Source organism: Lagenorhynchus albirostris, chromosome 17 (genome assembly GCF_949774975.1).
Source record: "Lagenorhynchus albirostris chromosome 17, mLagAlb1.1, whole genome shotgun sequence".
Lineage (NCBI taxonomy): Eukaryota > Metazoa > Chordata > Mammalia > Artiodactyla > Delphinidae > Lagenorhynchus > Lagenorhynchus albirostris.
In genome coordinates, this window is record NC_083111.1 from 82,003,529 (window position 1) to 82,027,540 (window position 24,012).

A 24,012-nucleotide genomic window follows, 5' to 3' on the forward strand; every position below is an offset into this window, starting at 1 on the left:
CCAGCTCCGGGAGGGCGGCCGGGAGGGAAGTAGGGGACGCCCCAGCCCGCCTCCCTGCAGAGGCCAGATCGGCGGGGCCGGAGGCCACGGCCCGCACCCGGACACGCGCGTCCCGACTCCCCGGCCCTGCACCTCCCCGACTGCGCACCCGAACCGCGCCGACACCACGCGCTCAGGCCCGGCACTCCACTCACGCCCACCCTAGGCCGGGCACGCTCACACCCCAGGGCCGGCACACTCACCGACCCGCACCCCGGGCCGGGCACACTCTCACCCACCTTCACCCCTAGGCCTGACCCACCACACACCCTGGCCCCGCGAGGCCTGGGCCCCTCGCGCCCCTGCGCCGCCCCCCCAGCCGGACCTCTACACACAGAACCCGCCCCTCCCCGGCCCGGTCGCGGCACCGCCCGCCCCCTCAGTCGCCAAGGACCCGTATCCTCGCGGGCCGGGCCGGGGACCTCCAGGAGACCGGGCAGGGGCCACAGCGCCGGCCTCTCCGCCATCTTCCCGGCCCGCGCCGCCCACCGTCCGCGCTCTCACCCGCAGACTGCGCGCGGGCCGCGCGGCCACAGCCCCTCATCCCGGCTCGCACGCCGCGCGTGAGCTGCTCGCGGCTCTCCCGCGCCGCCGCCGCCCGCTCGGTGCGCGCCCTCCGCCGCCGCCGCTGCCGCCGCCGCCGCCGGCCCAATGCGCCGCGACCGCGCGTCCTCCCGTCACCAGCGCAACCCCCCGCCTCCGGCCCCGCCCCCGCCCCGCACGGCCCCCGCCGCCAGGGGACGCCGCCGCGAGCCCCGTGCACATGCGCCGGCGCGCGGCACGCCGGGAGCAGGAGTCCCGCCGGGGGCGTGCGCTGCATGCCGGGAGTCGGGAGCGTAGTCGCGCTGGCTCCGCCCACAGCGCGCGTGTGGGGTACTCGCGCTGTCCGGGCGAGTCCGGGGATGCTTCGGGCGAAGAGGGGCGCCCCCGGCCCGGGTCACCCGGGGCCCTGGGTGCGACGGGCGGAGAGGGGCGGCTGCTGGCCAGGTGATGCCGAAGCGCTCCCTCCAGCCCCGCGGTCCGCACCACGGCCGACGATGCCTGTCAGATCGCTCCTGAGATTCTTCCGAGCCCCTTCGGTGCGGTGCAGTTGACATTTCCTACGTGTCGGTGTGGATTTGGTGTAATTTTACCTACTCAAACCATGTTGGACTTCCTGGAAAAGATTTCACTTTTCCTCGATTCTGGAAAGTTATCAGCCACTGTCTCTTAAAATATTGGCTCTCCTCCATTCTTATAGGTTCTCCCTATGTATCTGTCAAGCTAAACTGGACGGCCTGTGTCTTCCGTGTCTCTACGATTTTCTCTCTTTTTGCTCTGTCATCTTAACTCTTGGTAATTGCTAAGTTAAGCTTTACTGTTGTTCTATTTAGCGTTTTCTAATCTGCGTTTAGCCTGCTCTTCAGGCTTTTAAAAATTATTATTACCTATACAGTATTCATTTCCAGAAGTTGTAGTATTTGACATGCATGTCGATATAAATGGAAGCTAACCAGCCTGAAACTCCCACAACAAAACAGAGAAGCCCACACCACTCCGTGGCCACAGCCCGGATCCCATTCGCACAAGGAACTGCAAAGGGCTGAAAGCTCAAGCTCAGAAGCCCTCAGTTGAGTTCCACTTCCGGCCTGCAGCTCACTCCCTCAGTGCGCCGCTGCTGCAGTGCTTTGCCTCCCGGCTCTGATCGGGACTCTGTCACCACTCTTTGACTTCCCTTTTGGCCCATCCTCACACTGCACTCCCATACACAGGAAAAATGGTCTCTGCTCTCCTGTCTCTAGCTCCCTCTCCGTTGTGCACACTTGAGAAAGCCCAGTCTGGAGGAACCCCACCATTCTCCATCATGAATGCTGCAGAAACATCACAGACCTGTGCTGGCTGGCTTCGCTTTAAACTTAGAAGGAGCACTTCACGCTCCTTGGCAATCTTGTGATTTTTCTCCAGAGGGTAAGTCTCCCGTTCCCCAAAGTGAGCATAGGTATTTCTTAGGCCTCTCTAGTTCAGCCTCCCAGATGAGAACAAAACTTCTTATCACCAAACCCAAAGGCCCGCCCATATCTATCCCTGCCCTTCACCTTCCCTCCTGAAAATGGGCAGGCAGTTTCCCTGCTCCTATACAAGGCAGGCCCTCCTCTGATGAACTGGGACCCACTGCCTCTTGTATTCTCAAAGATTTTGTTTATCTGTCTCCTCTCCTGCATCATCTGTTTGTCTCTCTCTGTTTTATTATTTGCATGAGCATACAAAGCCACTGATATTTCTCGTTATAAAAACAAAATGCCTCCTTTAACTCCACTTATCCCTCCCAGGTCCTTGGGTCCCCTGGTGGCCATGCTTCACAAAAGACTTACCTGAACCTCACCATAATATTGTTTTTGTTTGTTGGTTTTATTTTGTCTTTTATTGAAGTATAGTTAATTTACAACGTTGTTAGTTTCCATTGTATAGCAAAGTGATTCAGTTATACATATTTTTTTCAGATTCTTTTCCAATATCACAAGATATTGAGTATAGTTCCTTGTGCTACACAGTAGGTCCTTGTTGTTTACCTATTTTATTTATAGTAGTGTGTATCTGTTAATCCCACACTATTAATTTGGGATGAATGGATAAAGATGTGATACATATATACAATGGAATATTATTCAGCTATAAAAAAGAACGAAGTGATGCCATTTGCAGCAACATGGATGGACCCAGAGATTATCATACTAAGTGAAGTAAGTCAGACAGAGAAAGACAAATATCATATGATATCACTTATTTGTGCAATCTAAAAAAATGATACAGGGAATTCCCTGGCCGTCCAGTGGTTAGAACCTGGCGATTTCACTGCTGTGTCCCGGGTTCAATCCCTGGTCGGTGAACTTAGCCACAAGCCATGTGGCATGGCCAATAAATAAATATGTTTTTAAAGATACAAATGAACTTATTCACAAAACAGAAACAGACTCACAGACATAGAAAACAATCTTATGGTTACCAAAGGGGAAGGTGAGGAGGGCTACATTAGTAGTCTGGGATAAATTAACTACATTAGTAGTTTGGGATAAATTTATAAATAAATAATAAATTATTGAAAACATAGATGTGGAATTCGTACATAAAAATTGTTAACTGAATGCCAACATACAAAAACACAGAATGCTTAAGGATATACAAGAATGTAAGGATAGGGACTTCCCTGGTGGTGCAGTGGTTAAGAATCTGCCTGCCGATTGCAGGGGACATGGGTTTGAGCCCTGGTCCGGGAAGATCCCACATACCGCGGAGCAACTAAGCCCGTGTGCCACAACTACTGAGCCTGCTAGAGCCCGCGAGCCACAACTACTGAGCCCATGAGCTACAACTACCAAAGCCTGTGTGCCTAGAGCCGGTGCTCCGCAACAAGAGAAGCCACCGCAATGAGAAGCCCACACACCGCAACGAAGAGTAGCCCCTGCCCGCCACAACTAGAGAAAGCCCGTGGGCAGCAACGAAGACCCAACACAGCCAAAAATAAATAAATAAATAATTTTAAAAAAGAATGTAAGGATAACATCAGAAAAATCTATCCGTGTAATTTAGCATATCATCAGACTAAGGATAAAATCACCTCCTCTCAATTGTTGATAAAAGTCAGCATCTCTTTATGATCAAAAAATTTTTAACTGAGACTACAAAGGAAACTTTATTAACCTGATAAAGGCTATATACCAAAATCCCACACAAATTATTTTCAACAGAGAATCTTTGGATACAAACCCTTTAAGGTCAGGAGCAAGAAAGGATGCCTTTCTTGGTGGGTGTTGGTGGGTGGAGGCGGGTGTACTCAGCCGATGCAACAATAAAAGAAAAAAAGGAGCCTAAGGGTTAGAAGAGAATAACCTGAAGTCTCAAAAATTGAAGATAATATGAAATTCTACATAGAAAATATACAGAATCAACGAAGTATTAGAATCAGTGAGTTCAGTAAGATCTGCTCACAAAACCCAACAATGGTTCTCTACAGATGAGAAACCACCAACTGGAAAATATGATGGAAAGTGAGATGCCCTTCACAACACCAACGGAAGCTATAAACCATGTAGGCATTAAGCTAATTAAACATATACAAAACCTTTATAGAGGACACATAAAAACTCTATGAAAGTATCTTAAAAGAAAGCCTAAATAAATGGAGAAACATACAATGTTCATGGACCAGAAGGCATAACACTGTAAAGATGTCAATGCTCACTAAAGTGGTCTAAAAAACCAAAATATTAATAATCTAGTTCTAGTAAGATTTTTTGAGGAATGTGAAAAACATATTTTTTAGATATACATGGAAGAATAAAAGTCTACAAATAGCTAGTTCAGTTTTGAAGGAGGACATACAGCAGGCAGGTACTCTACCAGATGTTAGGATCTACTCCAAAGCAATGGTACTTGATAGGCTCAGGAACACAAATGGACCAATAGAACAGAAAAAAGAATTCAGAATCTCACTAATGTATAAAAAGTAATGGGGAAAGATTGATTATTTAATGTATTCTTTGTTGAGGAATTATTTGAAGAAACATGAAGCTGGATCCACATCTAATATGTATAAAATTGGGTTCCCAGTAGATTATCCACATAAATATGAAAAGTAGAAGAAAGTAAAACTGAAATACTTCTAAAAAAATAGAGGTGAATCTTTATGACCTTGGAGAAGGTAAAGACTTATTAAAACCACAAAACTACAAGCCACAAGGTAAAAAATTAACTAATTTGACTACCTCTGATTTAATTTCTACTAAACAGATGACAGCACAGTTAAAATTAATAGATGATGGACTAGCAGAAGACATTTGCAGTCTAAATCTGACAAGAGATTGGTATCTAGAATATACAAGAGCTCTTGCATATCAACAACGAAACAAAACAAAAAACAGGAACTCCAATAGCAACATAGGCCAGAAACAAAAACAAAAAACATATACATATGAAAAGACAATTCACGAAGGGGGAAAGCCCACATGTTATTTGAGGAGATCATGAAACTCACTAGGAATCCATTAAGGACAAATTGAAACAACCATGATATGCATCTGATTGGCAGAAATAAGAACACTGTGTAACACTTAGTGTTGGGGAGGGTGTAGTGAATTGGGAACTCTCAGGCACGGCTACCGGGAGTGTAAATGTACTCAGCAGCTCTGAAGGGCAACCTAGCGGTAGTCAGTGAAATTAAGCGTGCAGATACCTTATGAACAAGCAACCCGTTCTTGGATAGATAATCCAGAGGAATTTTCATTCCTAGGGACCAGGTAAAAAGATACGCAGCACTACGTGATTTGCAGTGATGGGGAATAAGAGGCAACTTAGGTGTCCATCATCAGGGACAGACGCGCAGACTGACAGTGCTACGCAGCAGTCAGGGACAAAGAACCAGAGGTATGGAGAACAAGAGAAGATCCTAAAAACAAGGCGCTGCGTAAAAAATTAAGTGAAGTGGGCTTTATAGCACAACATGTAAATTAAGTCACATACACCACACAACAGTGCATATTTTACAAGGCAAAAACATATTAAGGACGCGTATAAAACACCTGCACCTACGTGATGGAAAGGAAGAGCTGCGGAGTCAGGGACACGTTGATAAACGAGGAGAATCGCCTGCTCCAGACAGGAAAGGGCCCGGGGCCTGCGTGCAAAGGCGCCGCCTCCCCTCCGCTGCCCGGCCGCACGCAATCCCACTGAGGACCCCTTTTCTTCCCACTCGCCCCTGCAGGACGGGGCCAGGAAGACAGAGTGCTCCAGCATCACCTCTGGCTCCGTCCCGGCTGGGCAGCGGCGCGGGAACAGCGGCCTGGCGCCCCGAGGGCCCGAGCACAGGCGGGACAGCGTGGACCCGCTGGGACCCGCTCCGGCCTCCTGACCACGCCCCTCACGACCGCCCCTGCACCCGGTCACGCCCCCAACACCCTCCTCGCCCCTTCCTTGACCGTGCCTCACTCGGGACCCTGGCTTCGCCGCGTTCCTCAGATCCCAGTCACACCTTCCCGGGCCACGCCCCTTGCCCAAGGACGCGCCCCCAGGAGACAGCCTCTTAAGCTCCTCGACGCTCCGCCCTGACCACGCCCCCGTGGACTTCACCGGGGCCACGCCCCCACGGCTCACTCCCTCAGGGGCCCCTCTCCCTAGCTGGCTCTGGGCTGTCAAACCCAATCAGATCCCTTCCCTCCAGTCCGAGGGCCGCTCCCCACCTGCAGTGGGCTCTGTGCCAGGTCTGGGGCTCTGCCCACGAGCAGGGACAGGCTGATGGTCCCCTGGGTTGGTGGTAACTGGTTTCCACCTTAATCCGCTTACAGCTCATCAGAAATTGCTTAGGTGTTCTATCAGGGACGCTCTTTATTCCCCAAGGAAGCTGCCTCGGCACACCAGGCTTGGTATAATTTTTCCTTTACGGTAGGTATTGTCATCATTCTCTCTTCCGGGTGGAGACGCTGAGCACAGAGTTGAGAAACTTGGCCAAGGTCGCCCAGCAGTCCGCTGATAGGACCAGGGGCTCAGCCCCACGCGTCCTAGGGAGTTTAGAGGAGAGGGGTGGACGCGCCCCGACCCGCTCTTTTTTCTCCCCTGCAGGAGGCTGGTTGCTGAGACGTCAAACAGCCTTCAGACCTCCTTTGACTTTGCTGCCTGGAAAATAAGACAGGCTGACTCATTTTTTAAAATATTTTTAACTTTCATTGAGATATAATTGCCATACAATAAACCACACAAATTTAAAGGGTACAATTTGCTGATAAGCTTTGATGTATTGTTTAATTTCACATCTGTGAAAGAATTACCACAATCAAGACAGTGAACGTGGCCGGCACTTCCCCAGTCTTGCAGGCCCCAATGAATCCGCCCTCTTACCCTCCCCCACCCCATCTCCAGGGAACTCTGCTTTCTGTCACTACCTATTAGGTCAGTTTCATTTTCTAGAATTTGGTGTAAATGGAATCCTTTTCTCCTAGGGGAAACATCTAGGAGTAGAATGGATGGCTCATATGCGAGGTGTATGTTGGACTTCTTATGAAGCCTCCAAACCATTTTCCACATAGCTGCACCACTTTCCATCCCCACCAGCAGTGATGAGGGTTTCATTTCCTGCACATCCTCACAGACTCTTGACATGGCCAGTCTTTGTTTAAATTGTGGTAACACACACACACACACACACACACACACACACCATAAAATTACCATCTTAATCATCTTTAAGTGAACGGCTCAGTAGTGGTAAGTATATTCATAATGTTGTGCAACAGCGCTCCAGATCCAGATCTTGCAAAACTAAACCTCTCTGCCCATTAAACAACTTCTTATTCCTCCCTCCCGTCAGCCACTGGCAACCACCACTCTACTTTCCATTTTTATGAATTTGATTACTTTAGATACCTCATATAAGTGGAATGTATTTGTATTTGTCTTTTTGTGACTGACTTATTTCACTCAACATAATGTCCTCCAGGGTCATCTATGTTGTAGCATGTGTCAGAATTTCCTTCTGTTTTAAGGCTGAGTAATATTCCGTTATATATACACACCACATTTTGTTTATCCATTCGTCGATGGACACTTGGGTTGCTTCTACCTCTTCACTATTATGAATAATGCTGCTATGAACATGGGTGTGCAAATATCTCTTTGAGATCCGTCTTTCAGTTCTTTTGGGTATATACCCAGAGATGGGATTGCTGGATCAAATGGTAGTTTTTTGGGTTTTTTTATAAATTTATTTATTTTTGGCTGCATTGGGTCTTCGTTGCTGTGCGTGGGCTTTCTTTAGTTGTGGCGAGCGGGGGCTACTCTTTGTTGCGGTGCCAGCCTTCTCATTGTGTTAGCTTCTCTTGTTGCGGAGCACGGGCTCTTGGCGCGCAGCTCAGTAGTTGTGGCAGCAGGCCTAGTTGCTCCGCGGCATGTGGGATCTTCCCGGACCGGGGCACGAACCTGTATCCCCTGCATCGGCAGGCGGACTCTCAACCACTGCGCCACCAGGGAAGACCCTTTGCCCATTTTTAAATCTGGTATTTATTTTGTTGTTGTTGTTGAGTTGGAGTTCTTAATATATTTTGGATATTAACCTCTTATCAGATATAAGATTTGTAAATATTTTCTCCAATTCTGTGGGTTGCCTTTTCACTCTCTTGATTGTGCCCTTTGATGCACAGAAAGTTTGTCTGATGTAGTCCAATTTACCTATTTTTGCTTTCGTTGTGTGTGCTTTGGTGTCATATTCAAGAAATCTTTGCCACACGCAGCCCATTTGGGTTTCAGGAGAAGAAGGCTCCGGGGACCAGCACTAACTGCAGCAATGCTGCGCGAATCCACGGACCCGCGGACCCATTTCTCCATCTGCTTTTCTCTGTACATTTGATTCTTCTGTTCTTTGAGACCTGGCCACCTCACAGATCACTGGCTTCCCCTGCAGATGGGAATACAGCTGGCTTTGCCTCTGCCTGCACTCTGGTCTAAGGGCATCATGTCTCCCGCAGAGCAGGGCCACCCATGGCTAGAACTGGGTGGGGGGGCGTTTGTTTAACAGGGAGCATCCGGCAAGGGCAGGCACCCAGAATGCCCCCTCTGCCCGTGACCAGAGCCTTTCTTGTACCCGTTACATCCCATATGAGGGGAGTTTACAGTTAGACAGGTACTTGCTGCCTTGAGGGACCTCCACACTGGTCCATGTGCCTGTCCTGGAGCCTCCCCCAGGCCATGCTGACTGGACAGGGTGCTGCAGGCTCTCTGAGCCTCTGTACAGCTGAGCGGCAGGTGCCTGTCCCTGCAAGGGCTAGTGACACAGACAATGCACTGAGTGCCAGGGTGAGGGGCCCCACGTGGAGAAGCAGAGGAGCCAGCCTCCACAGAGAGATAGAGAGGAGAGAAAGTCCTGGGGACAGAGGGGTCCAAGGCTTCCAGGACAGCCTCCTGCCCTCTTTGTGAGCCAACTCTGTGTCCTCCCAGCTGGGTCTCCTCCTCACGGTGAGCAACACCCGGGGCCCCCACTCCTTGCGGTCGGATGATCGCAGACCTAAGGCGCAGGCAGACGTCCTGGACAGTGCACAGGTCCTGGGAGCCAGTCCCTGCCCTGGACACACCTGAGGACATGGCCTCATTGAGCAGCTGTGCCCACCAAACTGTCCGGCTTCCCTGAACACAGACGTGGGTCCACAAGTGTCCCGAGCCATTGCCTGCGCTCCGGCTAGTAACCCTGGGGAACAGAAGGTGGGACTCCCCCCAAGGAGCCCTGGGCACTCATCTCTGGGTCCAGTCCAGGTGGGAGGGGCCAAGGTGGCCCGAGAGGCTGGGAGGCTGCTGGACACACGTCCGGGTCCTCCTCTCCATTGCCCTCCGCCAAACCCCATCATTCAGTGTCATCCACTTGTCTCCTCTAGCCTGAAAACACGAGCCCATAATCCATCCCAATGCTCCCTTTGGGTCTCCTGCTGTGAGGAAAGGGACAAAGAGAAGGGACAGTCAGGCAAAAGATGTGAACGGATACCTCACTAGAGAAGATTTATTTTTATTTATTTATTTATTTTAATTTACTTTTGGCTGCGTTGGGTTTGGGCTGCGCAAATGGAGAGCAGCTGACAGCTTCCTACATTTCTGTACTAAGTTTCTAAAATCTGGAAGCATGCAAAAGGGGAGTTACCCCGCCTCCACAGTCAAGTGGATCGCTGGCTGCAGCAAACGCCGCATTCTAAAATCTGTGAAAGAATGTGCACGTGCAGCTCAATCCTCCCCGAAGTAATTAATGGTAATGACGTATATAATGAGGTCCTTACAGTAGAAAATAAAGGCTAGAAAGCCACCGTGAATTTCAAACTGTAGGTATAACGGAATAGTTGGTTGTTTACATAAAATGGTTGTTGAAAAGTTTCCGGCTTTTTCCACAGTGGATTTGCTCCCAGACACAGGCGTTTAAAAACCACCACTAGGGCTTCCCTCGTGGTGCAGTGGTTAAGAATCCGCCTGCCAATGCAGGGGACACAGATTCGAGCCCTGGTCAGGGAAGATCCCACATGCCACGGAGCAACTAAGCCCGTGCGCCACAACTACTGAACCTGCGCTCTAGAGCCCGCGAGCCACAGCTGCTGAAGCCCGCTCACCTAGAGCCCATGCTCCACAACGAGAGGCCACCGCGATGAGAAGCCCATGCACTGCAACAAAGAGTAGCCCCCGCTCGCCAAAACTAGAGAAAGCCCATGTGCAGCAATGAAGACCCAATGCAGCCAAAAATAAATAAATAAATTTATAAAAACAAAGCAAACCAAAAAAATGGATCTCCATTTCCTTACAAAAAATAAATAAATAAAAAACACCACTAAGCCCAAGCTTAAACGGGCAAGGAAAAGACGTCGTCGTCGCTGGATACGGAGCTCAGGTGCGTCCACCTCTCCTGGCTGTCTGCCTCACAGCTATGGTGGGAGTAACAAAGGAGCTGTGGAGAACTGTGGGGGGTGGGGAGGGAGCCTGTGGGGACGGGAAGGGCTCCCCTACGTGGCTTCAAGCTCAGCATGAGTGCCATGTCCCCACCGACCTCCCTGGGGAGACCCAAGACCAGCCAGCATTCTGTGACCATCAGTGACGCCCCAGGACACAGAGACATTATTGAAAACATGACCACAGGCGCATCTCAGGCTGTCTGTGCTGTCCTGGTTGTTGTTGCTTCTGTCTCCAAGAATGGGCAGACCCCTCCCTGAGCAGGCCCTCTGGCTTACACACTGGTGTGACACCACTAACTGCAGGTATTAACAAGATGGGCTCCACTGAGCCCCCTATACCTGGTAGAGGTGGCAGTGCAGTGGAACCGAGCTGCCCACAGCCCGTCCAGCTGACAAGCCCTCGCGTCCACCGCTCCAGCACATCCACACAATTGGTGCATTGGCACCAAGCCTGTGGGATGAGAGGAGATGGGGGTTCTCAAACCCAGCGGAGTGGTCACCTTTGTCCACGTGCACAGTGGTAGCTTTGAGTGAAGCTCTTCTTGGGGAGTGTGGACTTCAGCGTCAAGAACGTGTCTGTTAAAGTTGCTCATCGTGGCAACAGCAAAAATGATCCAGCAACGCAGGTGGCTGGCTTCACAGCCCAGGTGACTATCCTGGGTCATCCAGGCTGTGTCAACACTGGCTGGGCATCTGCTGCTTGCAAGTCTACTAAGGTGAAGAATGTTGATCACTGTTCTGGGAAGAGTCTGGAAGATGGCCCCAGATTCTTGAAACCTCGTGACGCTTCGTTCGTTGAAATGGTCCCCAGCAAGCCCATGTGTGTTGAGAGCTTCTCTGACGATCCTTCTCTGGGCCATTTTGGTATTTGTGACATGAGATGGACGGCAGCTGTGAGTGTCATCAAAGCAGTAGGCGAGAAGTCTGCTGTACTGGAGCTGGCAAGAAAGTTCAGAAGGCTAAACGAATACACTTAACCCTTGAGCCACGTGGGGATTAGGGGCACTAACTCTCCACGCAGTTGAAGATCCGAGTATAACTTTAGTTCCGTATCTGCAGATTCAACAACCCCAGATTTTTTTATTGGAAAAAAAAAAAGCTGCATATAAGTGGACCCACTTATATGAACAACCCTTGAACAACAACCTTGAACAACAACAACCTTGAACAACAACCCTTGAACAACACAGTTCAAACCTGTGTTGTTCAAGGGTCAACTGTATTGTCCCTAATACCTGCCACCAACTCTTAGCCTGTGGTGGAAGAACGGTCTCAGGACAGGCTCAATTGGCCATTTTGGTTTAATAGTAAAAGACTGGCTAATGAGAACAATGCATCATAAAATCTTCAGAAGAAAAAGAGAATGTTTCGTGGACCGTTGTTGCAGGGGTGTTGCATGGCAGTTTCAAGTTACTAGTTTTTAAAATCAGAACCACTTTTTTCTTAATATTTATTTGGCTGTGCTGGGTCCTAGCTGCGGCACACGGGTTCTTCGTTGCGGCATGTGGGATCTAGTTCCTTGACCAGGGATCGAACCTGGGTCCCCTGCATTGGGAGTGCAGAATCTTAGCCACTGGACCACCAGGGAAGTCCCCAAATCAGAACTTTTTAATGGAAACAACTGGACCAAAACTCTGTCACAGAATTTTGAGACCCATTAAAACAAGGTTTAATGAGAAAAAAAAGTTTTGGATCAGATTTCCCAAGTTGACCCAATCCAAGGGGAAAGGAGGAAGGCCTGAGAGGAACAGGTGTGAGGCACAGCCACCCAGACCTCCTTCCCACCAGGCCGAGCCAGGAACACCGGGTCTTCAGAAGTCGGGAGGTGCGGATGAAGGCCAGCAGGGTGCCGGCCCAGGGGCTCCCCATTGTCAGGCCTGGGGGGAGGAGCAAGGTGTTGCCTCACACAGGTCAAGAAGGGAACGGGAAGGGGGATTTCTGAGTCCTGTCCTCAACTGTGGGCTCCTCGTGGGGAGAGGGAGACGCAGCCTGTCTGGTGCTTCCTCGGGTCCTGTTGGGGGTAACACAGGAGTGCGGTGGAGGCAGTGGTAGAGGCCAGGAAGGCTTGATGAAGGAGGACTGGAACTGCCTTGCAGACGGTGGGATGACGGCACAAGGGGACAGAAGCGGCACAAGCAAAGGTGCAATGTAGCAAAGATGGGAATGTGACTCTGGAGCTGGCAGGGCCTGGCTTTTTGTCTCCTGGAGACTATGGGCTCTGTCCTGGAGGCCGTGGAGCGTTTGCAGGTTTTGAGGAGCGAGGCATCGTCAAGGAGGGCTTCAGAGTTAATCTTCAGGCCATCCAGGAATGAGGACTGTGTGGGATCCGGAGAGGTGCTCGGTGAGGCTCATCTCACCTGTCTCCCGGGCGTAATATAGAGGCTTCTCTGTTCCTCAGAGATTGTAAATCAGTTTCTTGATCACCCAAACCTCATGATCCATTTCCTTCACATAGGATTTGAGGGTAGAGAAGCTCTCGTGCAGCTTGTGGCGGAGTGGGGCCCCTGTGGTTAGGGAGCCAGAGGGAGGCTGTCCAGAGACAGGCTCACCAACCCTGGTCTGCTCCTCAGGTTTGCCCTGGTGCTGAGACCAGGTGCCCTGTCCTCCAGGAAGTGGACACAGAAGAGCAGAGAGCCAGGGCACAGGGGAACTCACCAAGGGCCCATCCGTTGTCAGTGGTACCAGTGCTGCTGCCAGGAATGCAGCCCTCTTTGAACACAAGTTTCAGGGGAAGCTGGGAGATCTGGGAGTGGGTCTTAAGATTCAAATTTCAGTGGCTCCAAGCACTGACAGCTGCTGTTTCCATCCCCATTGTAGGGATCAGACTACAGATGTGGTCACTGCCCTCGGCTGTCCAGCCACAGGTCTCCCAGACAGTGCCTGGGTGGCGTCTGCACACATCCGGATCTTCACGTGTCCATTTTCTTTTTTCCTCTGAGGCTTGGAGTCTAAGCGGAATGGAGGTTTCCTCAGACTTTCTCTAATGAGTGAACAAGTTTCTGCTGAGTTAAAGTCATTTCTCTTGCTCTCTTGGGAAGTAAGTTTAGGGTTGATGAAGCTTTAGAGTGACTCCAAACTATTCGGTAGCACACCTGCAGTCTCTCATCTGTCCTCACAGAAGCCCAACTGCACCCACTGTGAGTCCCTGGGGGGAATAACAGAAGCATGGGTTTGGGGCCGGACAGATGGATCTGAATTCACTTAGTATGCAGTCATAGACAATCTGTGTAACCTCCAACCTTAGTCTTCTTACCTGTAAGATGGTGATGTTAATACCTGCCTGGTGCGTGCGGGGCACTCAGCACAACCTGGCACGTGGCAGGTACTCAATGAATGTCAGATACTGTTCTCATCACGTGGATTTTACCAGGTTCATGCCCAACGGGCAGCAATATCTCTATGAGCTCTGAGTGCTTAGGAGATAACTGTTTCCTTCAGTTAGTGACAAGACCCAGGTTCTGACTTAAGCTCCTCGGCTCGTGCTGTGCATTTTATCTTTAACCACAGCCACATAGAAGCCCTCCCAAGGGCTACCAGAAGTAGTTCTGACTCTCCACAGACCCCAGCTGGTCCATGAGGGTTCCCGCCACCAAGGACCGTCCCTACAGTCCTCAGACCCCAGGGTGCCGCCTCCCTCATCATCTGCGCAGAACTTAACAAGCCCCAGGGGACCAGGGCCTCTTCAAGTTGGGTGATCAAGTGCCTCAGTGGAGTCAGCGACCGTCCTACGCCTACAATTGTATCGCAGCCCGCGCGACTCCTTTACGCTCGGCAGGCCCTGCACTCGGAACCCGGCCCACCCGGGAGGCCTCGTTAGCCGACTCCCGTCGGCCGCCCGCCTCACCAGCCAATAAGCAGCCCTGTGCCCGCCTCCGTTGGACCGACCGCAGGGGAAGGTCCCCTGGGGCCAAGTCGCCTCCACCCTGCGGCAGCCGCCACTGCTTACGATGCTGGGGCCTAGCGATCCCCAAGTCAAGGGCTGAAAGAGAACCGCCGGAGCCCCGCCCGGAACCCCGCTCTCCAGCCCTCGGTTTCCCCAGCCCTTCTGCCACAGCGGACCGACGAGGGCGGGACGCCGAGCACCATAGAGTCGAAGGTCTTCCCTGCGTCCTAGAGGGACTCGAGGGCGTACGCGCAGGCCCCGCCCCGGGACTACTTCCGGCGGTGCGGCCAGTCCCGCGGGTGGGCTCGGCCTCTTGGGGGCGCCCGGGTCTCCGCGAGGCGCGGGGGCAGCCGTGTGATGTTGGTTAAGGGCGGATGTGACTGAGGTCCCCTCAGCTAGGGGCAGCTGGGCCTGCGGAGGCGGAGGTGGCCCAGGCGGCTTCCGCGATATGCTCGGTCTAGGGAAAGCCCCTGAGAACGCACCAATTTTTAAATTATTTATCATTTTACTGTTGAATTGTGAGAGTTATTTTTGTGTTCTGGATACAAGTCCCTTATTTCAAATATATGGTTTTCGAATATTTTCACACTTCCGTGCGTTGTCTTTTCACTGTCTTGATAGTATCATTTGCAGCACAAAAGTTCTTAATTTTAATGTGGTCCAATATTTCTAGTTTTGTTTTGTCATGTGCTTTTGGTGTCTTTTTCAAAGAATCTGCTTTTGGTTTTATTCATCCACTCTGTTTCCTTTTTTTTTTTTTTGGCGCACCACTGAGGGATCTTAGTTCCCCCACCAGGGACTGAACCCTGCCGACAGTGAAAGTGCCAAGTTCTAACCACTGGACTGCCAAGGAATTCCCTGTATTTATTTATTTATTTATTTTGGCTGTGTTGGGTCCTCGTTGCTGCGCATGGGCTTTCTCTAGTTGCGGTGAGTGGGAGCTACTCTTTGTTGCGGTGCACGGGCTTCTCATTGCGGTGGCCTCTCCTGTTGCGGATCACGGGCTCTAGGCACGCAGGCTCTAGAGCACAGGCTCAGTAGTTGTGGCGCCAGGGCTTGGTTGCTCCGCGGCACGTGGGATCTTCCCAGACCAGGGCTTGAACCCGTGTCCCCTGCATTGGCAGGCGGATTCTTAACCACTGCACCACCAGGAAAGTCCCAGTTCATTTTCTCTTTATTATTTCTTTCTACTTCCTTTAGGTTTGGTATTTTTTGTCTAGCTTAAGTTGAATATTTAATTTGATTTTTAAAATTCTGACTTACAATTATTAAAGGACAAGTTATTTGCTAAAAGCTTATAAATTAATGGTCAGAAAATTGGACTTAGTGATAGGCTGGCTTCTTCAAGCTTCTAGGTAATAGAAGTTGAAGAAGGTAGTAAGGGAAAGGGAAGCCCCTGGATATTTTATGGGAGGGAAATGGGCAAAAAGAGAACAAAATTCAGGATAAATGGAAGAAAAGGGCTGCCTTTTTCTCCTGACTCCCTGGAATTTGTTTAATAAGTATGGAAACAGAAGCAAGTACTGTGGTTTTTCTATAGCTATCTTTTACAAGTCGATATTTCTTGCTTTTGGATCACATGGATTTAGAAAAGATATCGTTTTGTTTTTAGCCTTTTTTAAAATTTTATTTTATTTATTTTATTTTTGGCTGTGTTGGGTCTTCGTTGCTGTGCGTGGGCTTTTCTCTGGTTGTGGTGAGCAGGGGCTACTCTTCATTGTGGTGCACAGGCTTCTCATTGCTGTGGCTTCTCTTGTTGAAGAGCACAGGCTCTAGGCGCGTGGGCTTCAGTAGTTCTGGCACGGGGGCTCAGTAGTTGTGGCTTGTGAGCTCTAGAGCGCAGGCTCAATAGCTCAGTGGTTGTGGCGCACCGGCTTAGTTGCTCCGTAGCATGTGGGATCTTCCCGGACCAGGGCTCGAACCCATGTCCCCTGAATTGGCAGGAGGATTCTTAACAACTGCGCCACCAGGGAAGCCCTGACATTAAAATACCACTTTATGGAGATAAATGCACATCCCATCAATTCACCTATTCAAAGTGAACAACTGAGAGGCAAAGTTCGCGCGCATTTTTGTGCAGGCGAGCCTCCCCGCCCAAGGTCTGTACTGGGCACCCCCCCACCCCCAGGCCCAGGCCCCCCACCCCCGTGCCCCCAGACCCCGGCAGAGACCCCCTGCTTTTCGAGTGCAAACGAGGCAGCAGCCATCCGAGCGGAGGACAACCGGAAGTGCGTCCTGCGCGGTCGGACCCGTAAGACCAACCCGGCGGCCTAGGCCCCGCCCCACAGGCCGCGGATCACCGAGGGCGGGTCCTCCCGCTGTCCTAGAGGTGCCCCCCGGAGGTGGCAGGGGGTCTCTAGGTCGCTTCCGGGAACCAGGCCGCGCTTCCGGAACCAGGCTGCGCTTCCGGGAACCAGGCTGCGCTTCCGGCTGCGAGCGCCTTTCTGCTCCGCTTGGGACCCCGCGACAGGTACGGGGGCGCAGCGGGAAGCGGGGATGGGTATGGGTCGCCCTGCTCGCGAGGCGGCGAACGCTCTGGAGGCAGGAGGCCGATCCAGCAGCTCGGGACCGGACCACAGGGCACTGACCGCGGCCGGGGCGGCGGCTCGGAAGAGCTTGGGTGGCCGCCTCGGGGCGCTCCTTCCTCCGGGCCGGAGGGCAGCGCACTGGCCTCCAGGGACCGGGGCTTGAGCGGCAGGCGGCGGGGCTGCGGAAGACTGTCCCGATACTGGCCAGGCCCTGAAAGAAAACCCGTGGGTGGTCGTTGGCAGCCGGGGTGAGGGGGCCCGGCCTTCCCGGGAGAGTGGGGTACGAGGAAACCAGTGGGGAGTTCCCCGTGCGCCCGGGCCCGCCGCGCTGAGGCCCGCAGGCCAGGGGTGGGGGCGCCTTGGGGACAGCTCTGCTCGGCACCTGGCGCGGCTGCGGTGGGCCGGGCGCTCCTGCAGAAGCAGGTGTGGGGTGTCGTGCTGTCCTTCAGGTGACGTCTCAGCCCTTTTCTCCAGGTACTGCACCCACCTCTCTTAACACCTGCGCCTCAGCCCTTCCTGCCTAAGGGACGCCGTCTGGTCTCCCCCCTGCAGGGACTTCTGAGTGGACGGGCCTGGGTTCTAGTCCTTGACTTGAGCAGTTGATTCCGCCTCGATTTCCTTGTTGGTGGGGTGAGAACGATAACCCGCTCGTGCAGAGCCGTGTGCGGCTTGGAGGTGGAGTAGCTGAGTGATCTTGGAGTGGTCAGTGGCAGCGGCAGTGGCTGTTGTGTCCTTGTGTTCTCTGGACCTTTCTTCTCTCTCATTCTTTAATCCGTTATTTATTTGGAGAACTTACGTTGCTCTCCTGTTTCCTGATTCTTTTTCTTCTCTCCTCCCCACCTCATCTCCCTTTTCTGCTGGCTCCTGCCTCCCCTCTTCCAGGGACTGGAGAGGGGCCCCTCCGCCACCTGCTTCCAGGGCACCTTCCGTCATGCTGGCTGTCATCAGTGGTTCACACCATCAGCATCTGGGAGGTGGAGACCATATCAGTCCTCATTCACTGGCCCAAAAGACATGGGAGTCACTGGGCTTCTCTTCTGCCCCCCTTCCAGGCAGTTGCTGCTGGGACCTCCTACCTGGGCTGCCGGTCAAAGAGCAGGAAGCAGCGATGTCTGCCATGGGTCCTGCAGCTCCACACCTGCATCGCCCTGGTGACAGTCACAGTGGCTGCATGAGTTTCCTGGGCGCCCAGCTGCCTCCAGAGGTGGCAGCAATGCCCCAGCTCCTGAGGGACCTGGAGAGGGGCACATTCAGAAAGTTGCTGAAGCTGGTGGTCAGCAGCCTGCAGGGGGAAGACTGCCGTGAGGGTGTGCGGCGCCTCGGGGCTGGTGCAGACCTGCCTGAGGAGCGTCTGGGTGCCCTGATCGCTGGCACACACACCCTGCTCCAGCAGGCCCTCCGGCTGCCCCCGGCCAGCCTGAAGCCCGCTGCCTTCAAGAACCAGCTCCAGGAGCTCTGCATCCCCCAAGACCTGGTCGTGGACTTGGCCAGTGTGGTGTTTGGGAGCCAGCGGCCTCTCCTTGACTCTGCGGCCAGGCAGCAGGGGGCCTGGCTGCCCCATGTTGCCGACTTTCGGTGGAGGGTGGACGTGGCCATCTCCACCAGCGCCCTGGCCCGCTCCCTGCAGCCAAGCGTCCTGATGCAGCTGAAGCTCTCGGATGGGTCGGCCCTCCGCTTCGAGGTCCCCACGGCCAAGTTCCAGGAGCTGCGGTTCGGTGTGGCCACGGTCCTGAAGGAGATGGCCGACCTGGAGAAGAGGTGCGAGCGCAAACTGCAGGACTGAGCCTTGCTCACCAGTCCCCTTCTGGTCACCGGGGATAGCTGGCTCAGACAGGCGTCTCCAGAGCAAAGGCCGCCCTTCCCAGGAGGCGCTCCAGTGAGTGTTTGAGTGTAACCGTGCATTTCTCTAAGTGAGGAAGACAGCTGTGTCTTGCCCTTTCTTTGGAAGTAAAGCAGCTACACAAAGTATGTTCTCCTGAGTAGGCATCAAACTGCAGGCCCCGTCCCCCCAGCTGTCAGTTGGTCTTGTTGCCAGGTAAGGGCACCCACTGCTCCGGTGTGGCCATGTGTGGTCTAGTCACAGTCTGGGGTCCAGGCCAAGGCCTTTGTGAGGACACAGAGGTTGCTCAGGCTGCCCCCACCTAACGACTGAGCTCTTGCTCCTGTGATTTGGGGAACCCTGTGCTTCAGGGTGCACATTTCATTCCCCTGTCTTAAATCCCTGACCTTATGGAGAGCATTCTAGTGGGGTGAGGGAGGCATTACAAAGTGCATAATACAAACAAGTGGTGTAGCTCGTGGGAGGATGGGAAGTGGCGCAGGAGGCAGAGCAGCCTTTGGAGATGGGGGACAAGGCTGTGGGAGAACTGGGCTGTCATTTTAAATTGGGTCGTGGGGGGACCTCCCTGGTGGCCCAGTGGTCAAGAATCCTTCCAATGCAGGGGACACGGGTTCGATCACTGGTCGGGGAACTAAGATCCCACATGCCGTGGGGCAACTAAGCCTGCGTGCCACAACTGCTGAGCCCATGCGCCACAAACTACAGAGCCCACGTGCTCTGGAGCCCGCGCGCTGTAACTAGAAAGAAGCCTGAACGCTGCAACAAAAACCAGACACAGCCAAAAAAAAAAAAAAAAAAAAAATCAGGGCATGGGTTGCGCCTCCTTGAGGACATGGTACCTGAGCAAAGACTTAAAGGAGGCGAGGCGGAGGGAGCAGCCTGTGGTGCACAGGCCACGTGGCTGCAGCCAAGTGGGGGCAAGGTGAGTGGAGGGCACAGGGGGCAGCCCTGAGGGCCTCTCAAAGAGCTTTGGCTCAATTCTGAGTGAAATGAGTGTGATGTAACAGTTGTTTTCAAAGGATCACACTGGATGCTGTGTTGATAGCAGAGCCTAGGGCAGCAGGGTACGAATTGGGAGTCTGGTGGAGTTGGCGGTGGCAGGGGAGACAGGAGCAGGGGCCTCGCCTGGGTGCCTCTAGGGTGGGAGTGTGCAGAGCCTGTGGCCAGCCCTGCACCCTGCAGCATAACCACACCCCAGGTAGGGGCCTGGCGTGTCCCTGCCTCCATGGTCTGCCACGAAACCAGGTCACAGGTCTGGTAGTATTAATAGCCCCGAGCATCATGCAGGAACCTCCTCTGAAAACAGAAAATGAGCTTGGGTGCCCACCTGGCACCCGCCCTTCCCCAGCGCCCCCTTCCTGCCCCCTGCTCCATGCCACGACCCATCAAGAGCAGCAGTGTTTGCTCTGTGCTGTTTCCAGAACACTCCCATGATCTCGGTTAATTAAGGCCTTTCCCTGAGTGAGGGTCCTAGCAAGTTAGGTGTGGGCCAAGGGCACAGAGGAGGCCACCCTAAGGTGCTGCTGTGCGCTCGGAGCTAGAGTTTCAGAGGCCAGGCTGCAGGTGGGGCCCCGTCTTGGCTCAGCTGAGGAGTGCAGACTCCCCAGGTCTCCTTCAGCGTCAGCTGGCATCCTTGGGCTCTGCTCCCCTGAGGACAGGAGCTGGACCGGGCTGTGCTCGCTGTTGCCCAGGCCTGCTCAGAAGAACGTGCACAGGTGAGCTGAGCACCACATCTGCCTCCACCAGTGATGGAGGCTTTCCTGTCAGTCACTGTGCTGTGACGTCTTCCTCGACCACTGAGCATGTGTCAGGAACATGTGCTCATTATGATACATTTGGAAAAGCCGAAAAAGTAAAACGAACAAAAAAGTAAAAAGATTCAAAAAGCTCCTTTGCCCATAGACGGTCATGGAGAAACTGTCTTGACCAGACTTGACATTTACGCTCTGTGCTGTCTCTGTGTTAACACAGCTCTGTTCATGTAACTCTTCCTGATATGAGGGTCTGTCTAATGGCAGCAGAACATGCATCTTCCTGGTGGGCGTGCCAAGTTTCTCTTGGGCAAAACAAGCAAAGCACCACAGACCGGGCAGCCTATAAGACAACAGACATTGATTTCTCACAGTGCGGAGGACTGATGTCCGAGGTCAGGGGGCCAGCAGGGGCGGGTGAGGCCCTCTGCCTGGCTGCAGACTTCTGTGTCCTCACGTGGAGGAAGAGGCAAGGGAGCTCTCTGTGGGGTCTCTTATCAGGGGGACTCCACCTTCATGACCGAAGCACTCCCAAAGGCCCCACCTCATAACACCCTCACATTGGGCATTAGGATTTCAACATATACATTTTGGGGACACAAACATTCAGACCAGAGCAACTGCTGTGTTTCATTTTTTTTCTTGATTAAAAAATCACTGATGTTGGGACCTCCCTGGTGGCTAAGTGGTTAAGACTCTGCGCTCCTAATGCAGGGGGCCCAGGTTCGATCCCTGGTCAGGGAACTAGATCTCACATGCTTGCTGCAACTAAGAGTTCGCATGCCACAAGTAAGGAGCCCTCGAGCTGCAACTAAGACCCGGCACAACCAAATAAATATTTTTAAAAATCACAGTGAGGACTTCCCTGGTGGCACAGTGGTTAAGAATCCACCTGCCCATGCAGGGGACATGGGTTCGTTTCCTGGTCCAGGAGGATCACACATACCGTGGAGCAACTAAGCCCATGTGCTGCAACTACTAAGCCCATGTGCCGCAACTACTGAGCCCTCATGCTTTAACTACTGAAGCCCACACACATAGAGCCCGTGCTCCGCAACAAGAGAAGCCACCACAATGAGAAGCCCATGCACCACAATGAAGAATAGCCCCTGCTCTCCGCAGCTAGAGAAAGCCCGCGTGCAGCAACGAAGACCCAACACGGCCAAAAAAAAAAAAAAAAAAAAATCAGTGATGTTATGCAACTAGATATGCAACTAGAGATTATCGTACTAAGTGAAGTCAGACAAATACCATATGATATCACATGTTTGGAATCTAAAATGCATACGATACAAATGAACATATCTATGAAACAGACACATGGAGAAGAGACTTGTGGTTGCCGTGGGGGTGGGGGAGGGAAGGACTGGGAGTTTGGGATGAGCAGATGCAAACTAGTATATAATGAATGGACAAACAACAAGGTCCTACTGTAGAGCACAGGGAACTATATTCAATATGCTGAGATAAACTGTAATGAAAAAGAATATGAAAAAGAATATAACTGAATCACTTTGCTGTACACAAGAAATTAGCACAACATTGTAAGTCAACTATACTTCAATAAAAAAAATTTTAATCATTGATGTCAATAGGAAACGGTAGAAGGATTTTATATTAAAACTATTTAGAAGTAGAAACAGAGGAGGCAGAATGTGACCACTTTCCCCATTGAATCATTCCATGTGTAGACTTTTGTGTTGGCTTCTTAACACAGTGTTGTAAAAAAAGAATGTGATCATTTTAGGGGCTTCCCTTGGTGGCACAGTTGTTAAGAATCCTCCTGCCAATGCAGGGGACACAGGTTCGAGCCCTGGTCCGGGAAGATCCCACATGTTGCGGAGCAACTAAGCCCGTGCGCCACAACTACTGAGCCTGTAGTGCCACAGCTACTGAAGCCTGCTTGCCTAGAGCCTGTGCTCTGCAACAAGAGAAGCCACATCAATGAGAAGCCCACGTGCCACAACGAAGAGTAGCCCCTGCTCTCCACAACTAGAGAAAGCCCGCGCGCAGCAACAAAGACCCAACGCAGCGAAGAATAAAGTTTTTTTTTAAAAGAATGTGATCATGTTAAAGCCCTTGGTATTATGTCCCTAACGACCCAAAGCACCACCTCGAGCGCCCCCTACAGGCTAGACGCTGTCGACCAGGCCCCAGCCGAGCGCAGAGAAGGTACAGGTGGAACCACCAGGTGCAGGCCCTCTGCCGGGCGCGTGTTAACTCATTAACTCACAGGCACGAGGCCTCTCCGCCTCACGGGTGACTAAGCGCAGAGAGGTTTGCGTCTTGCCTAACGACACACAGCTGATGGGGGAGCTGGCAGTCCGTTCTCCGCCAGCCTTCCCTCCCCACCTGTCCTTAGTCCGCCGACTCTGTGGGCATGCGAACCTGGTGGCAGGGCAGGCTCTTGGTGCCGGCTCCCGTGCCCTGAGCTGCTGTGTCCAGAGTGAGGACACACGTTTAGGGTCGAGGGCCACGGGCTTGGGGGCGTCTGTTTTGCCAGTTACCGCAGCGAAATTGGGCCAGTGCAACCGGGAACGGAGACCTGGGGTCCGAGCCCGGCCGACGTGCCCCAGCAGGTGCTCTGAGCCCTGCTGCCACGGAGTGGCCCCGTAGCTGCGACGCCGTGGCTCTAAGTCACGTGCCTGGCAGGGACGCACACACCCCCTTCCCGAGGGACCCTCTCGGTTGTCCTGGCAGGCAGGGGTGCTTTTCCGACTGAGGCTGGGAGTCCCGCGAGTCAGCACCAGGATTTGCACACCCTTTTGCCCATCAGGCGGCAGAGACCCCCTTGTCCTTGTGCTCCTGGCGGGGGCTGTCTGGCTCTGTCTCCCCAGCCCTGTGGGTGTGTCCACCCTGCTGGTCTACGCCCTGGAGGGTCGGCAGACTGGGAGGGCCCTGGGCCCCTTGAAGTCACCGTGTCTACACGGCGCTATCTGCTCCCATCTCCACCCTCGGGGGCGTCCCAGCCAGCAAGTGGGGGTGTAGAGCTCTGCTCGCTCACCTGCTTCCCTCCCCCTCTCCCAGAAGGCACCGTCTGTGCCTTTTAAGTCACTGGTCAGGAACGTCAGGACCAGAACATTATCTCCATCCTCAGGAGGCTGGAGGTGGTGGCCCTGACGGCGCTGCCCCTCCCACAGCGGCTGTGGGGCAGCCCTTTCCCCCGCTTCTCCAGCTGCTCAGCCAGGAGAGGGTCGCAGAGCCCTGCCTCGGCCCTCGGAGGAGCTCTTGACAGCTCTGATACTGCAAACTCTGGGTTGTTCATTTGTGAGCCTTCATGTTTCTGTCTCAAGGAGGGACACATGGGCAAACAGTGACACAAGGCATACAGGTGGTAAGTGGCTTTCATGAGACGGAGAAGATGGGCAGCAGGCTGTTCCCAGGACTGTTGGCTCCTGGGGCTGGACAGAGCCAGGGGATGAGAGCCACCAGCCTCCAGGCCGCTCACAGATTCTGGCCTCACCGTGGGTACGGGGAGGCAGACGTGATCCAGCTTGAGAAGGTCCCTCCAACTGCGGGTCACAGGCTT

General features: G+C 52.9%; 2 protein-coding genes and 1 non-coding gene across 24 annotated transcripts in view; 2 read left to right on the forward strand and 1 right to left on the reverse strand.

Moving 5' to 3' along the window:
- The window catches only part of ARHGAP39 (Rho GTPase activating protein 39), a 73,343-nt gene extending 72,682 nt beyond the window's left edge, over positions 1 to 661 (reverse strand). For 14 of the 20 annotated variants that reach the window (XR_009536518.1, XR_009536516.1, XR_009536519.1 and 11 more), the window contains exon 1: positions 544 to 633. The gene's annotated coding sequence lies outside the window, so the exon portion shown is untranslated. Of the gene's footprint in view, positions 1 to 543 lie in introns of all 20 variants that reach the window. The other 6 variants (XM_060128348.1, XM_060128349.1, XM_060128350.1 and 3 more) reach the window with 4 other exon arrangements.
- A 16,098-nt stretch (positions 662 to 16,759) lies between these two features.
- On the forward strand, positions 16,760 to 18,860 carry COMMD5 (COMM domain containing 5). 3 transcript variants are annotated; one of them, XM_060128116.1, is made up of 2 exons: positions 16,760 to 16,834; positions 17,945 to 18,860. In XM_060128116.1, exon 2 carries the CDS (start codon positions 18,001 to 18,003, stop codon positions 18,673 to 18,675), a length of 675 nt encoding a protein of 224 aa, XP_059984099.1. In that variant the 5' UTR covers positions 16,760 to 16,834; positions 17,945 to 18,000; the 3' UTR covers positions 18,676 to 18,860. The 3 variants fall into 3 exon arrangements, with proteins under 3 accessions (XP_059984099.1, XP_059984098.1, XP_059984100.1); XM_060128115.1 differs by having other exon boundaries at positions 16,780 to 16,834; positions 17,775 to 18,860; XM_060128117.1 differs by lacking the exon at positions 16,760 to 16,834 and adding an exon at positions 17,445 to 17,594.
- Positions 18,861 to 21,154: 2,294 nt separating this feature from the next.
- On the forward strand, positions 21,155 to 21,227 carry TRNAR-CCU (transfer RNA arginine (anticodon CCU)). Its single transcript has one exon. It is a non-coding gene; the product is annotated as a tRNA-Arg (tRNA).
- Positions 21,228 to 24,012: the final 2,785 nt, after the last annotated feature.

Coding starts and splice junctions, on each gene's coding strand:
- COMMD5 (XM_060128115.1), top strand. CDS start 17,824: ATGCTGGCTGTCATCAGTGGTTCACACCATCAGCATCTGGGAGGTGGA.